Genomic DNA, 13,293 nt, shown 5'->3' with positions numbered 1-13,293 from the left:
CTTTATGATCGCACGTAAATTAGCTGCAGTATACATGAAGTCATTTTCGGAAGAACACGCATTTAGGCTCAAGCAGATGTGAAGGGCGGCGCTCTGTACAGAGTGGGGAGTAACAAAGACTACGCTGGAGAAAAGTTTACTTCATTTCAAGAGGTCTCCAAAGAGTCTCCTCCATACTACTACATTAATTCTCAGAGCAACGGGGAGGAATGGCCGTAAGTAGAAGTTAAGTTTGGAAGTGTTTTAACTCAGTGAGCAAGGCTGTGGCAAGTGAACGGTGTTATTTGGAAGCCATGGCCGCTCAGACCGACTCATTGAGCGGATACCTGCATCAGTCAGACCCGGGCTCCAACAGCGAACGCAGCAGCGACTCCCCCCTGCCGATATCTGAGGATGACTCCAGCGGACCCCCGGCCCCGTTTGACCCTGAATGGACAGAGGAGAGATTCCGAGTAGACCGGAAAAAACTGGAGCTCATGCTGCTTGGTAAATTATTTCTAGCATTTCAATGTAACGCTTGGTTAAAAGGCCAGATGCTTTACCTATTATTTGTGAGAAAAAAAAAAGTGATTTGTTTTACACCAGCATAATACGTTTTTTAGACGTAATCTTATATCAATAATAATTGTTTAGAATATTTACATATCACGTGTTGATCTCATTAGTCTAAAGGTCAATGTGTATTTTACTAAACATGTTGACCGTGGCCTCAATGTGACTAATATCTGCTGGCCTGCTATTCTGCACGTGCTACCAGAGGTTTGTTTCTGAATAGTCTTGGAGGCTCATGCAGATCTTTTCATTCTTACCCTATAATCATATGCTTGTCTTCTGCTGGACTGTGAAGGATAGGAATGTGTATAACATATTCTATATTCTACAGTTTGTTTATTCAAATGATAAGTTGAATATATACGGTTGGGACCATTCAGGACAGTATGGAGTTTTTCTCTCCGTCTTTCTCTCCCTCTCTGTCTGCCTCTCTGCCTGTAATGTCCTGCCCATGGTCTGTAAAGAGGTCCTGGCTAAAGGAAGCTGCTGTCTGAGTGAAGCTGCATTCCTAAATGTGTCCTCATCGAGTGGGTGGATCTCCATTGGGACTAACTAGTCAATCTCACTTACAAATCACATTCCAGTTTGCTAAAATAACTGCCAAGTCAACATGATAAAGACATTTCCTTGTTGTAGTTGGTTCTCCTAAATTATTACTGTCTGTCATTTTCTTATGCCAACTTTCTCTTTACCCACAGTTTTCTTTCCCTTGAAAGGCCAATGATCAGATCAGTGATTTATTGGGCAAGAGCTATCTAAAGCACCATTCCAACACATACCAACAGAAATATGCCAGTTCCTTTTTTACTGCGAGATTTTCCCCTTAGCTGTGCACGCAGCTCTTTTGAGGAAATGTGTAGGTTACGGGCTTTTAAAACAATCAATCAGTCAATCAAATCTATTTATAAAGCCCTTTTTACAACAGCAGTTGTCAGAGACACCCGGCCTTAAACCCCAAGGAGCAATCAACAGTAGTGTTGAAGTAGCGTTGCCCCTACCCATTTCAAAAGCCCTTCCATTTAAGCAGATTGAAGGCAAGACCTGCAGTTAATAGTTTACCTGTCAGTGGTCTGTTATTCCAGGCAATCCATGGGGTCGTAGACTTTGAGATTAGGATCAAATTTTCCATGTTACGGGAGTTTGGGAATATCCCATCACATAACCCTCGGAGTCCCTCCCAAAAACCAAAGAACGAGAAGGCCAGTGGTACCTTCCCGCTTACCTTCTCCCAAAAAGGAGACAAGATTTGAGGCGCCATTTATCCAACATACTCAGTGTTGTGTGAGAGATCCAGGTCCGTGTGAACATGTGTGGACCCGATGTCCTTGCAAAGATAGTGAAACCCGAAGAATCCGTACAGACAACTCTTTTTGTCCAGCCGACGTTAGGATAAATACTATTCTGCAAGATTTCAATTGATTGCCAATTCAAAAATGTTTGCCTGTGGCGTGAGTAGTTGTGTTGTTGGTTAATTATTTAGCTAGCCTTACTGTGTGTTAATGTCATCGGCAATCATCTTTCCACTGGCACTGTAGTGAAAAGAAGTGCATCTGCCGCATTTAGGAATTACATGGAAACTGTATTAAACATTGATTGAGACAACATTAAAAATATTCTACATTTATAGATAATCATGCCTTAGTTACGACTAGGAGAAATGACAGCTCCTGCACCCATCTCATCCCAAGTCAAGTACTGGTTCAGTTTCCAGTTGCTGTGTCTCCTTTTCCCATCAGGAGTTTCACATACAGTCATGTGAAAGAGTACACACACTGGAAAGTTATAGTTTTTAACATATTTGGACATACGGATAAGTAATTTTCAATTCAACGCTTTTGACAGATAACACTAACCACATTAACAAATAACACTGGAGATTATATTTATAAAAACAACAGAAATGCAATTTCATGGTGACGAAAAAACAATTACACATCTACTTCCAATAGCTGTTTTTTCCTCTTTTTCGCCATTTCATGTAACTACCGATCAGGCTCTTACACTGGCTGGGAGGTCTTCTTACAGTCCTGCTTCAACTATGTCATGTTGGGGGCTTTCTTTCATGAACCAACAGCTTCAAGTCCCCCCACAGCATTTCGATAGGATTGAGATCTGGGCTTTGACTCTGCCATTCCATAACCCTTCTTCTTTTTGAGCCATTCTGTCCCTGTTCCAATGACCCTGTTACATTGTTCCTGTTATAATGTCCCTGTTACATTGTTCCTGTTACATTGTTCCTGTTATAATGTCCCTGTTCCAATGACCCTGTTACATTGTTCCTGTTATAATGTCCCTGTTACATTGTTCCTGTTACATTGTTCCTGTTACATTGTTCCTGTTACATTGTTCCTGTTCCAATGTCCCTGTTACATTGTTCCTGTTATAATGTTCCTGTTCCAATGTCCTTGTTATAATGTCCCTGGCCTGATGTCCCCGTTTATATAAATCATGGTCTAACTAAAGTTTAGAGTTAGGTTGTTCTTCATATTATAAAGGTTGTATATGAGTGATTATAGATTTGTATACAATTACTGGTAATACAATATTAAGGCTATTCTGCTTGAAGGGTTGAACACCATTTGGAATGTATACCGGTCTTCATTTCAGAAGCAAAAATATCACAGCTTGTCAGCCTGATCTTGTAAACTGATAATATTGTCTAGAGGAAAGCACACTAAGGATTTTCCAGTCACTGGCTGGTTTTGAGAAGAGAGCTTGTAGTTGGTAATGTGTGATGTATTTAACTGGCGAGTGTTTGTGTGTTTAAAAGCTATTGGAGCATGCAGCGTGCCGTGCATTATCTGACCTTTCCATTACGGCCTGGTGAAGCTAGCAGCCTGACCTGCACAGGCGCTGCTGGAGAGATTGCTTCACAGCTGCACTTTGTTTCCCTGTTACCAGGCAACAGCGGATTCCCAGAGAGTTCTCTGTGAATCAATCAAACATCTGGATGTACCGCTGTTTATTTGTTTCTCCCCTTTGATCAATTCCGTTCCCTGTCTTCTGTCCTGTACACCTAAATCTGCAACTATCGGACCCAACTGTTATACCCAGAGGTTTTGAATGCTTAGCTCATTTTCATTGTGCTGCAAATCAAATCCATGTCAAAGTTTTTATTTACTGTTGGTCTAACACAGCTTTAATTCCCACTGTCTCTGGCGGAGTGACCCTAGATGCTAACTGCTCTCTACAAGTTATTCTCAGCCCCTTGCCAGAGTCTAAAAGCTGGTGGTATTATGGTATTGTCACCCATTGGACTAAAATGGTGATATTGCCTCCTATTGTATTTATATGATAATTGTATTTACAACTCCATCCAGGAGGTGCCTCTTCGCTGTTGACGTTGAGGCTGGTGTTTTGCGGGTACTATTTAATGAAGCTGCCAGTTGAGGACCTGTGAGGCGTCTGTTTCTCTAACTAGACAATCTAATGTATTGGTCCTCTTGCTCAGTTGTGCACCGGGGCCTCCCGCTCCTCTTTCTGTTCTGGTTAGAGCCAGTTTATGCTGTTCATTGAAGGGAGTTTCTTGGCAAAAAATGAATAGCCTTCATTTCTTAGAACAAGAATAGGCTGACAAGTTTCCGAAGAAAGTTCTTTTTTTTCCAGGCCATTTTGATCCTGTAATTAAACCCACAGTTGCTGATGCTTCAGATACTCTACTAGTCTAACGAAAGACAGTTTTATTGATTCTTTAATCAACACAACAGTTTTCATCTGTGCTAACATAATTGCAAAATTGTTTTCTAATGATCACATAGCCTTTTAAGACATTGGAAGACAGGACTGATGGTAGCTGATAATGGGCCTCTGTACGCCTACAGTGGATATAAAAAGTCTACACACCCCTGTTAAAATGCCAGGTTCGACTGAATTGTTCACATTATAGGTCACATTAAAAGTGGATAAAGTTCTGACATGATTTATCTTTGTCTCATTCTTTTACATCACAAGAACCTGGCATTTTCACAGGGGTGAGTAGACTTTTTAAATCCACTGTAAATAGATATTCCATTAAAATAATCAGTTTGGAACTATAATAGTGATTTACAATATTAAAAATATCTATTTTATGTTATTTTAATAGACACAAAATGTGCTTTTCTTTCGAATGTGACCCCAGACTTTTGAACTGTAGTGTAGACTGATATTAAACACCAGTGATATAGATGTGGTCTGATATTAACACCAGTGATATAGATGTAGTCTGATATTAACACCAGTGATATAGACATGGTCTGATAATAACACCAGTGATATAGACATGGTCTGATATTAACACCAGTGATATAGACGTGGTCTGATATTAACACCAGAGATATAGACGTGGTCTGATATTAACACCAGTGATGTATATGTGGTCTGATATTAACACCAGTGATGTAGATGTGGTCTGATATTAACACCAGTGATATAGCTATGGTCTGATATTAACACCAGTGATATAGATGTGGTCTAATATTAACACCAGTGATATAGACATGGTCTGATAATAACACCAGTGATGTAGATGTGGTCTGATATTAACACCAGTGATATAGATGTGGTCTGATATTAACACCAGTGATATAGCTGTGGTCTGATATTAACACCAGTGATATAGATGTGGTCTGATATTAACACCAGTGATATAGACATGGTCTGATAATAACACCAGTGATGTAGATGTGGTCTGATATTAACACCAGTGATATAGATGTGGTCTGATATTAACACCAGTGATATAGATGTTGTCTGATATTAACACCAGTGATATAGATGTGGTCTGATATTAACACCAGTGATATAGATGTGGTCTGATATTAACACCAGTGATATAGATGTGGTCTGATATTAACACCAGTGATATAGACATGGTCTGATAATAACACCAGTGATATAGATGTGGTCTGATATTAACACCAGTGATATAGATGTGGTCTGATATTAACACCAGTGATATAGATGTGGTCTGATATTAACACCAGTGATGTAGATGTGGTCTGATATTAACACCAGTGATATAGCTGTGGTCTGATATTAACACCAGTGATATAGACATGGTCTGATAATAACACCAGTGATATAGATGTGGTCTGATATTAACACCAGTGATATAGACGTGGTCTGATATTAACACCAGAGATATAGACGTGGTCTGATATTAACACCAGTGATGTATATGTGGTCTGATATTAACACCAGTGATGTAGATGTGGTCTGATATTAACACCAGTGATATAGATGTGGTCTGATATTAACACCAGTGATGTAGATGTGGTCTGATATTAACACCAGTGATGTAGATGTGGTCTGATATTAACACCAGTGATATAGATGTAGTCTGATATTAACACCAGTGATGTAGATGTGGTCTGATATTAACACCAGTGATATAGATGTGGTCTGATATTAACACCAGTGATATAGACATGGTCTGATAATAACACCAGTGATATAGACATGGTCTGATAATAACACCAGTGATATAGATGTGGACTGATATTAACACCAGTGATATAGATGTGGTCTGATATTAACACCAGTGATGTAGATGTGGTCTGATATTAACACCAGTGATATAGATGATCTAAACAGTATATTGTTGGAGAGTTTTCTTATTTGCTCTGAAATTCCCTGCAGCTGCCACAGAGGGGATGATGAACGGAGAAGAGGATGGGAGGATGAACAGAGGAGAAGACTTCTTTCAGAAGGTATGTTCCTCTTCTCTGAGTAAGAATGAAAACACCTTCCAGAAGGCAATGGCATTCATTCAAAGTTTACATTTACTTAACTACATTTCTTAACTAAACTTAAACTAAAAAATGTATTAATCAATTGTTTTTAGCTAGAATGTTCCGAGGCTTTGATTGATTACAAATAATTTTAAAGCTGAGTTTAAAATGATCTGGTTGCTGCGGTGTGATGTGCATGAATATGTGGCCGAATACTATACTGGATTACACAGTACTGCACTGGGTTATGCTGTACTATACAGGGTTAAACAGTGATAGACTGGGTTGCGTAGTACTGTATTTCATTATATAGTAATATTCTGGATTACCCAGTACTGTGCTATATTACATAGTACTATACTGGGTTACATTGTGATATACTGTGTGACATAGTAATTTTCTCTGTTACATAGTGTTGTACTGGATTACATAGTGATGTGCTGGATTACATAGAACCATAATGGTTGCATAGTACAGAACGGATTTCAAAGTACTGTTCTGAGCATACAGATGATCAGAGTCTTTCTTTAGTACATTCACTGCTGAAGAATGTGAAATTAAACCAGCATACAAATACATTGAGATCACACGGCAATTGAATCATTGCTATCTTAAATAAAATCTGAATGTAACGTGAAAGTAAGTTATAACTTTTTGTATCTCAAGGTCTCTGTGTTTCAGAAACACAATGAACAACAGCTAAAGGATAAACAATAATGTAATTCACAACCACCTCAGATTAAACTGAGGATAATGGTAAGGATTTGGGCTTGGTTTCTTCTACATTGGGTCCAAAATGGGCCTTAGGTATGTAAGAGTTGAAAAGTGTTAATGCTCTGAAGCCAGAGAAGTGAATGGTGTTAACACCATAAACCCAGGAGGTAAATTGAGTTAGGTCTGGAAATATTTGCACAATGACACAATTCAATTAATTATTTGGGCTCTGTACGCCACCACAATGGATTTGAAATGAAACAACTGAGATGCAATTGAAGTGCAGACTTTCTGCTGTAATTTAAGGGGTTGAACAACAATATCGTATAAAACGTTTAGGAATTGCAACCATTTTTATACACAGTCCCCTTATTTCAGGGGCTCAAATGTAATTGGACAAATTAACACAATCATAAATGAAATGTTTTAACACAGTCCTAAATAAAAAATGTTATGTATCATTTTTAATACTTTGCAGGCCATGTATTTTATATACTTTTGCAGGCCATGAAACCCAGTGTTTGGACATCACCAAACGCTGGGTTCCCTTCTTTGTGATGCTTTGCCAGGCCTTTACAACTGTCTTCAGTTGCTGTTTGTTCGTGGGTCTTTCTGCCTTAAGTTTTATCTTCAGCAAGTGAAATCCATGCTCTATCGGGTTGAGATCAGGTGATTGACACGACCGTTGCAGAATATTCAACTTCTTTGCCTTAAAAAACTCCTTGCTGTTCGCAGTATTTTTTCATCTGTAAAAGGAAGCGCAGTCTAATCAACTTTGCAGAATTTGGCTGGATCTGAGCAGACAATATATCCCTATACACTTCAGAAATCATCTGGCTGCTGCTGTCTTCTGTCACATCAATAAACACTAGTGACCCAGTGCCATTGGAAGCCATGCATGCCCATGCCATCACACTGCCTCCACCATCTGTTTTGTGGTATGCTTCGGATCATGAGCTATTCCAGGCCTTCTCCATACTTTTTTCTTCCCATCATTCTGGTACAGGTTGAACTTAGTTTCATCTGTCCAAAGAATGCTGTTCCAGAACTGGGCTGGCTTTTTTAGAGGTTTTTGGCAAAGTCTTACCTGGCCTTTCTATTCTTGAGGCTTATGAAAGGTTTGCACTTTGTGGTGAACCCTCTGTATTTGCTCTTGTGAAGTCTTCTCTTTATGGTAGACTTGGATAATGATATGCCTACCTCCTGGAGAGTGTTTGTCACTTGGCTGAATGTTGTGAAAGGGGTTTTCTTTACCTTGGAAAGGATCCTACGATCATCCACCACTTGTCTTCCATGGACGGCCTTTTTGTGTTGCAGAACTCACCAGTGTGTAATTTTTTTTCTCAGAATTTACCAAACTGTTGATTTGGCCACTCCTAATGTTCCTGCTATCTCTCTGAAGGATTTTTTTTACAGCCTAAGATTCGCCTGTTTTACTCGCATTAAGAGCTCCTTTGACTGCATGTTATGGGTTCACAGCAACAGCTTCCAAATGCAAATACCACACCTGCAATCAACTCCAGACCTGTTACCTGATTAATTGATGAAGAAATGGAATAGCCCACACCTGTCCATGAAACAGCTTTTGGTCTCTTGAAAACGAGGGGGCTACATGTTAAAGAGCTGTAATCCTTAAACCCTTCTTTTAATTTGGATGTGAATACCTTCAAACTAAAGCTGAGAGACTGCCCTTTAAGGCCATATCCATTATTTAACTGTAACATGAATATATTTTGGTTAACAGACAAAATAAAAAAACTTGTGTCAGTGTCCAATTATTTCCGGACCTAACTGTAGTGTTATCACTATGAAACCAGAGAGCTCAATGGGGTAAACACTATGAGCACAAAGAGCAGCATGTGGTAAATACTATGAACACAGAGATCTGAATGGGGCTAACACCATAAACACAAAAAGAGGAATGTGGTTAAGACTATGAACACAAAGAGCAGAATTGGGTTGAGACTATGAACACTTAAGAGCGGAATCGGGTTAAGACTACGAACACAAAGAGCTGAATGGGGTTAACACTACGAACACAAAGAGCTGAACGTGGTTAACACTATGAACACAAAGAGCTGAATAGGGTTAACACTATGAACACAAAGAGCTGAATGGGGTTAACACTATGAACACAAAGAGCTGAATGGGGTTAACACTATGAACACAAAGAGCTGAATGGGGTTAACACTATGAACTCAAATAGCTGAATGGGGTTAACACAATCTCCATCTACAAACCAGTTAGTTATAACAACACTTACCTGCTGAGATATTAACCTGTTAGTTATAACAACACTTACCTGCCGAGATATTAACCCGTTAGTTATAACAACACTTACCTGCTGAGATATTAACGCGTTAGTTATAACAACAATCGCTTTCTGAGATATTAACCAGTTATTTACCACAACAGTAACCTGCTGAGACATTAACTAGTTAGTTACCAGAACACTTACCCGCAGAGATGTTAACCAATCACTTGCTGATGGAGTATTTACCAGTTAGTAACCAAAACTTTCACTTGCTGATCAACTAGTTAGTTTCCACACTCCTGATCGGCAGCTAACTGCCAATTGCTGTCTATTTATTGTGTGAACCAAATATAGAAAACTACTGTAACCAGTGGCATTGTTGGGCCTGGGCTTCTGGTGCTTCACCCCCAGGTCTTTTATGGCATAGCCCTGGGTATTTTGATCCAAATCCAGAAATTGATTTTAAAATTGTTTTGGTCTGAATGAGTTTGCATAGCCGCGCGCTCAACTTACTCAATGTTGTGTGCAAGTTCTGAGTGCTTACATTAAAGCAGCTGGAATGGATACACTAAACGCTTTGTTTCAATTGCGTAGAGTTGCAATGACAACGCAGGGCTGTTTGCATTACCAACCCACCCCCTCCGTCGCCCATGACACAGCCCTGAGTCTTCTGCAAGTCTGGGGAGACCCCTGACCATAACCATCTGCTTGTTGTGGCTAACCCAAGGTCATATTGCTTCGGCTGTGCGAACATTTATGTTGTGGTGATGAGGGACTTGTTGACGTGGTTGAGAATGACTTGGGGTGTTTTTACACCACAATCGTTTTATTTAGATGAATGAGACTTGATGCCAGATTTGCGTGGGAGATGCATTTGCTTATTGTGTTAAACGGGTGGAAATGGCAGTTGTCGCCCATCACCTTCTGAGGTAACCTGGGACGCTTTTTCAACAGATACTCCCTGCACCTTCCGAGGTTTAAAGGCAACAATTCGCTTAATGTGTCTTGGCATGGAATGAGTGGTGCAGTAGGAGTGAGTCTGGTTCGAGAGTCTTTCCAGCTCCTTGAACAGAAAGAAAGCATTTAGTCATTGGGAAGCAACTAAAAACGTCTCGCAGGGCCCTAAAACAATGTCTTCCAGGTCAATGGACTGGGCGAAGAGCATGTGTTGTGGCAAGTGTCAATCGGCCATTTCATTTTGTGGTTTCTCAACACTTGATGTAGTTTGAATGGGCCCTTATTGCCATGGTTATGAGAGACGTGTTGGGAGATTCCCTGAAACTACAGAACATCTCCAGTGATCAGGATCATATGACTTTAGATGCTCGGCCCAACTCCTACGCACCCTAATAGATGACTGATTGCTTACTCACTGTCTGTCTGTTTTCCGTTTCAGGCCGAAGTAGAGTGGGTGGCAGTCAGGATATGTTTGGATCTGTGAGGATAATGAAGTGTTCTTGCTCTCCGGCTATTAATGGTTCCCATAAAAATATTATAAAGGGGTTTCCCACCAAGCCAGGAACCATTATCTGTCCTGATTCACGTTCTGAACTGTAGTGCTATGAAGTGTTGTGCTGGGCTAGACCCACACTGTCAATATGCTCCAGTCTAGTGATTTCCCTCTGAATCAAGCAGATCCTTCCCCCTCCGTCTTCTTTCTGTTCTCCTTGCCTTTAACAGCCTGTGACATGCTGCCTAACACTGTTGTTCTCACTGATGACAGGTTAGCATATCTTGGGCTTATAATGTTTGGCCCTGTATAACTTTCCCACTGACAACTATTCATGATTCAAGTGAGGGTTTTACGTATTCTTGGTATCATCCACATTCATCTGGAAGTGTTTTGAAACATTCAAAGTGACTCAGAAATGTAACAATGACCCAAAACCAAAACAACTTGAAACAACTAAAACCAGCTATTAGAAGGATCTAGTTATTGTGTGCATCTTACCTACAAAATAAAGTAGAAATTGTTCAACAACCTCTCCATCACTGTAATTGTGTGTGTGTTTATGTATACACACGTTGAGCAAAAATAGCGCAGTAATTTATATAGTATATTTTGCTCACCTTTATTAAAGTTGCCAGTTATTTTGGAGGTCGTTGTATATCTCTGTGGAAAGCAGCTGAAGAATTGCAAGGCCCAACAACAGATGTTAATCACCATGCTCTGAGAGCTCAGTGTGCTTCTGTTGTTTTAACATTGTGTTGTTCCCTACAAAACAACCCAAACATTGGTCAAACAAACGGAACTGACAAAGAAATATCAGACAACTACAAGCAATGACAAATAGTTCTCTGATGCCTTTCATTCTGGCTGAATGTGTTGCTCTTAGGTCTCATTCCAAATGAAGGTTTTGCTCTCTTTGGTGTCTATGCCTAATTGAACAAGGTCTTGTTCTCTGGTCTCTCAGTACATCTAAAGGTGTTGCTCTTGCTGGTTTCTCAGTCCAACTAAAAATGTTGCTCTCCCAGGGCTCTCAATCCAACTGATGGTGTTGCTTTCTCAGATCTCTCATTCCAACTGAAGGTCCTGCTCTCTCTGGTCTCTTAAGCCCAACTGAAGGTGTAGGTCTCTCAGTTCCAGTTGATACCCGTGCTTGCAGTTTGTAAATATAAGCAGGACCTGCACAGCTAACTGACATCTTTGTTAACAAGGCAACCAGCACAGGTGAAACAGATGTTCTCTGAATAGTGCAAGTGAATAACTCGATCTAACGAATAATGCAGTTTATGGACTTTTGCTACTTTTTAGCTACTTAAGTTACCGCACCTCTTAATTACATGATGAAGACTCGTATTGTGTAATACATAAAAATTCTTCTCAACCTAACTCTATAAACTGAATTGCTCCTCACTATGTAAATACACAAATATAATTTAAAAAATCATGTAACAAATGTTGGATGAATAAAACGAAAATAATACATTTCAAAAAATGTAACCTTCCATATTGCCGTCCTAATATCCTAAAACTGTGAGTTTATTCAGCTGGTCTTTTCCTTATGTTTATTTCAGCCTGCTTCAAAACACTACATTAGTTAGATGTACTGGATATAAAAAATTGACACATCCTCAGTGAATATTTGAGATGCAACGGTACAGTGGGCCCACGGTTCGGTATGTATCGCTGTTTGTGGGTCACAGTAACGGCACGGTTTCGGTATGAATGACATGTCATGTTAGAAGTGTTTCCACAGGTAGCCAAAAGTGGCAAAGCACATTTATATCATTTCAATAATGAATTTGTCTAGTTATTGTCAAAATGACGAAAACAGTGAGCCATTTTAGTCAGCAAAATGCCCTAATGTTTTAGTCACATTTTAGTCCAATCACAATTATTGTCTCATTCAACTATAGTAGTCTAAACATATCACAGTTTTAAATAAAGCCAATGGAACATATCATATGCTTATGTTTCACTTACAATGTTGGTATTGCCTATTATTAGGCCTATTTATTCCAATGTTAAGTGCAGCCTTGTGCACAAGCTTTATTGTTTGAGCAGTTTAATTGGATGGAAACATCAGTTTGACATGTAAGAACGAGGGAAGAACAGAGGATTCAGCAACGTTTTGATAGTTAAATTAGGGTGTACCCACGTCTCCAGGCACCACACCACGGTCTTTGCCTGTGCATAAGAATCTACCTGTGCAAACATTTCAGTTTGTTTTTCAATTGAATTATTCAAGTTATAGGTCACATTAAAGGTGGAAAAAGTTCTGACATGATTTATCTTTGTCTCATTCTTTTACATCACAAGAGCCTGGCATTTTACAGGGGTGTGTAGACTTTTTATATCCACTGTATATTGGGATGATGCGCTTTCAGAGATGTCTTTTGATGACATCTGAAAGCACATCATGGGAAGAAAACACTGAGAACCACTCTTTCCAAAATCCTATCCAACTATGGTTGTTATATTTGACTACTGTCACAAAATAATTTCGTCTAGTCTCGTTGTGAAGAGTATTTTTCCTTTAGTTTTAGTTTTTTCTGTTTCTATTCATTTATCATTTCATCAGCTGCCACTGAAAAATAAGTATTTAACCAATATTTTCA

General features: G+C 39.4%; 1 protein-coding gene across 4 annotated transcripts in view; it reads left to right on the top strand.

Moving 5' to 3' along the window:
- The first annotated feature begins 14 nt into the window (after positions 1-14).
- Positions 15-13,293, top strand: part of LOC105026296 (protein bicaudal C homolog 1) — a 55,600-nt gene continuing 42,321 nt past the window's right edge. The window contains exons 1-2 of one of the 4 annotated variants that reach the window (XM_034292928.1): positions 15-486; positions 6,172-6,242. In XM_034292928.1, the coding sequence (XP_034148819.1) occupies positions 294-486; positions 6,172-6,242 (264 nt within the window). In that variant the 5' untranslated portion in view covers positions 15-293. The remainder of the gene's footprint in view (positions 487-6,171; positions 6,243-13,293) is intronic. The other 3 variants (XM_034292926.1, XM_034292925.1, XM_034292927.1) reach the window with 3 other exon arrangements.

Source organism: Esox lucius, chromosome 6, assembly GCF_011004845.1.
Source record: "Esox lucius isolate fEsoLuc1 chromosome 6, fEsoLuc1.pri, whole genome shotgun sequence".
In the NCBI taxonomy this organism is placed as follows: domain Eukaryota; kingdom Metazoa; phylum Chordata; class Actinopteri; order Esociformes; family Esocidae; genus Esox; species Esox lucius.
The sequence above is the reverse complement of the archived record's forward strand: the minus strand, read 5'-3'. Positions and strand labels throughout refer to the sequence as shown.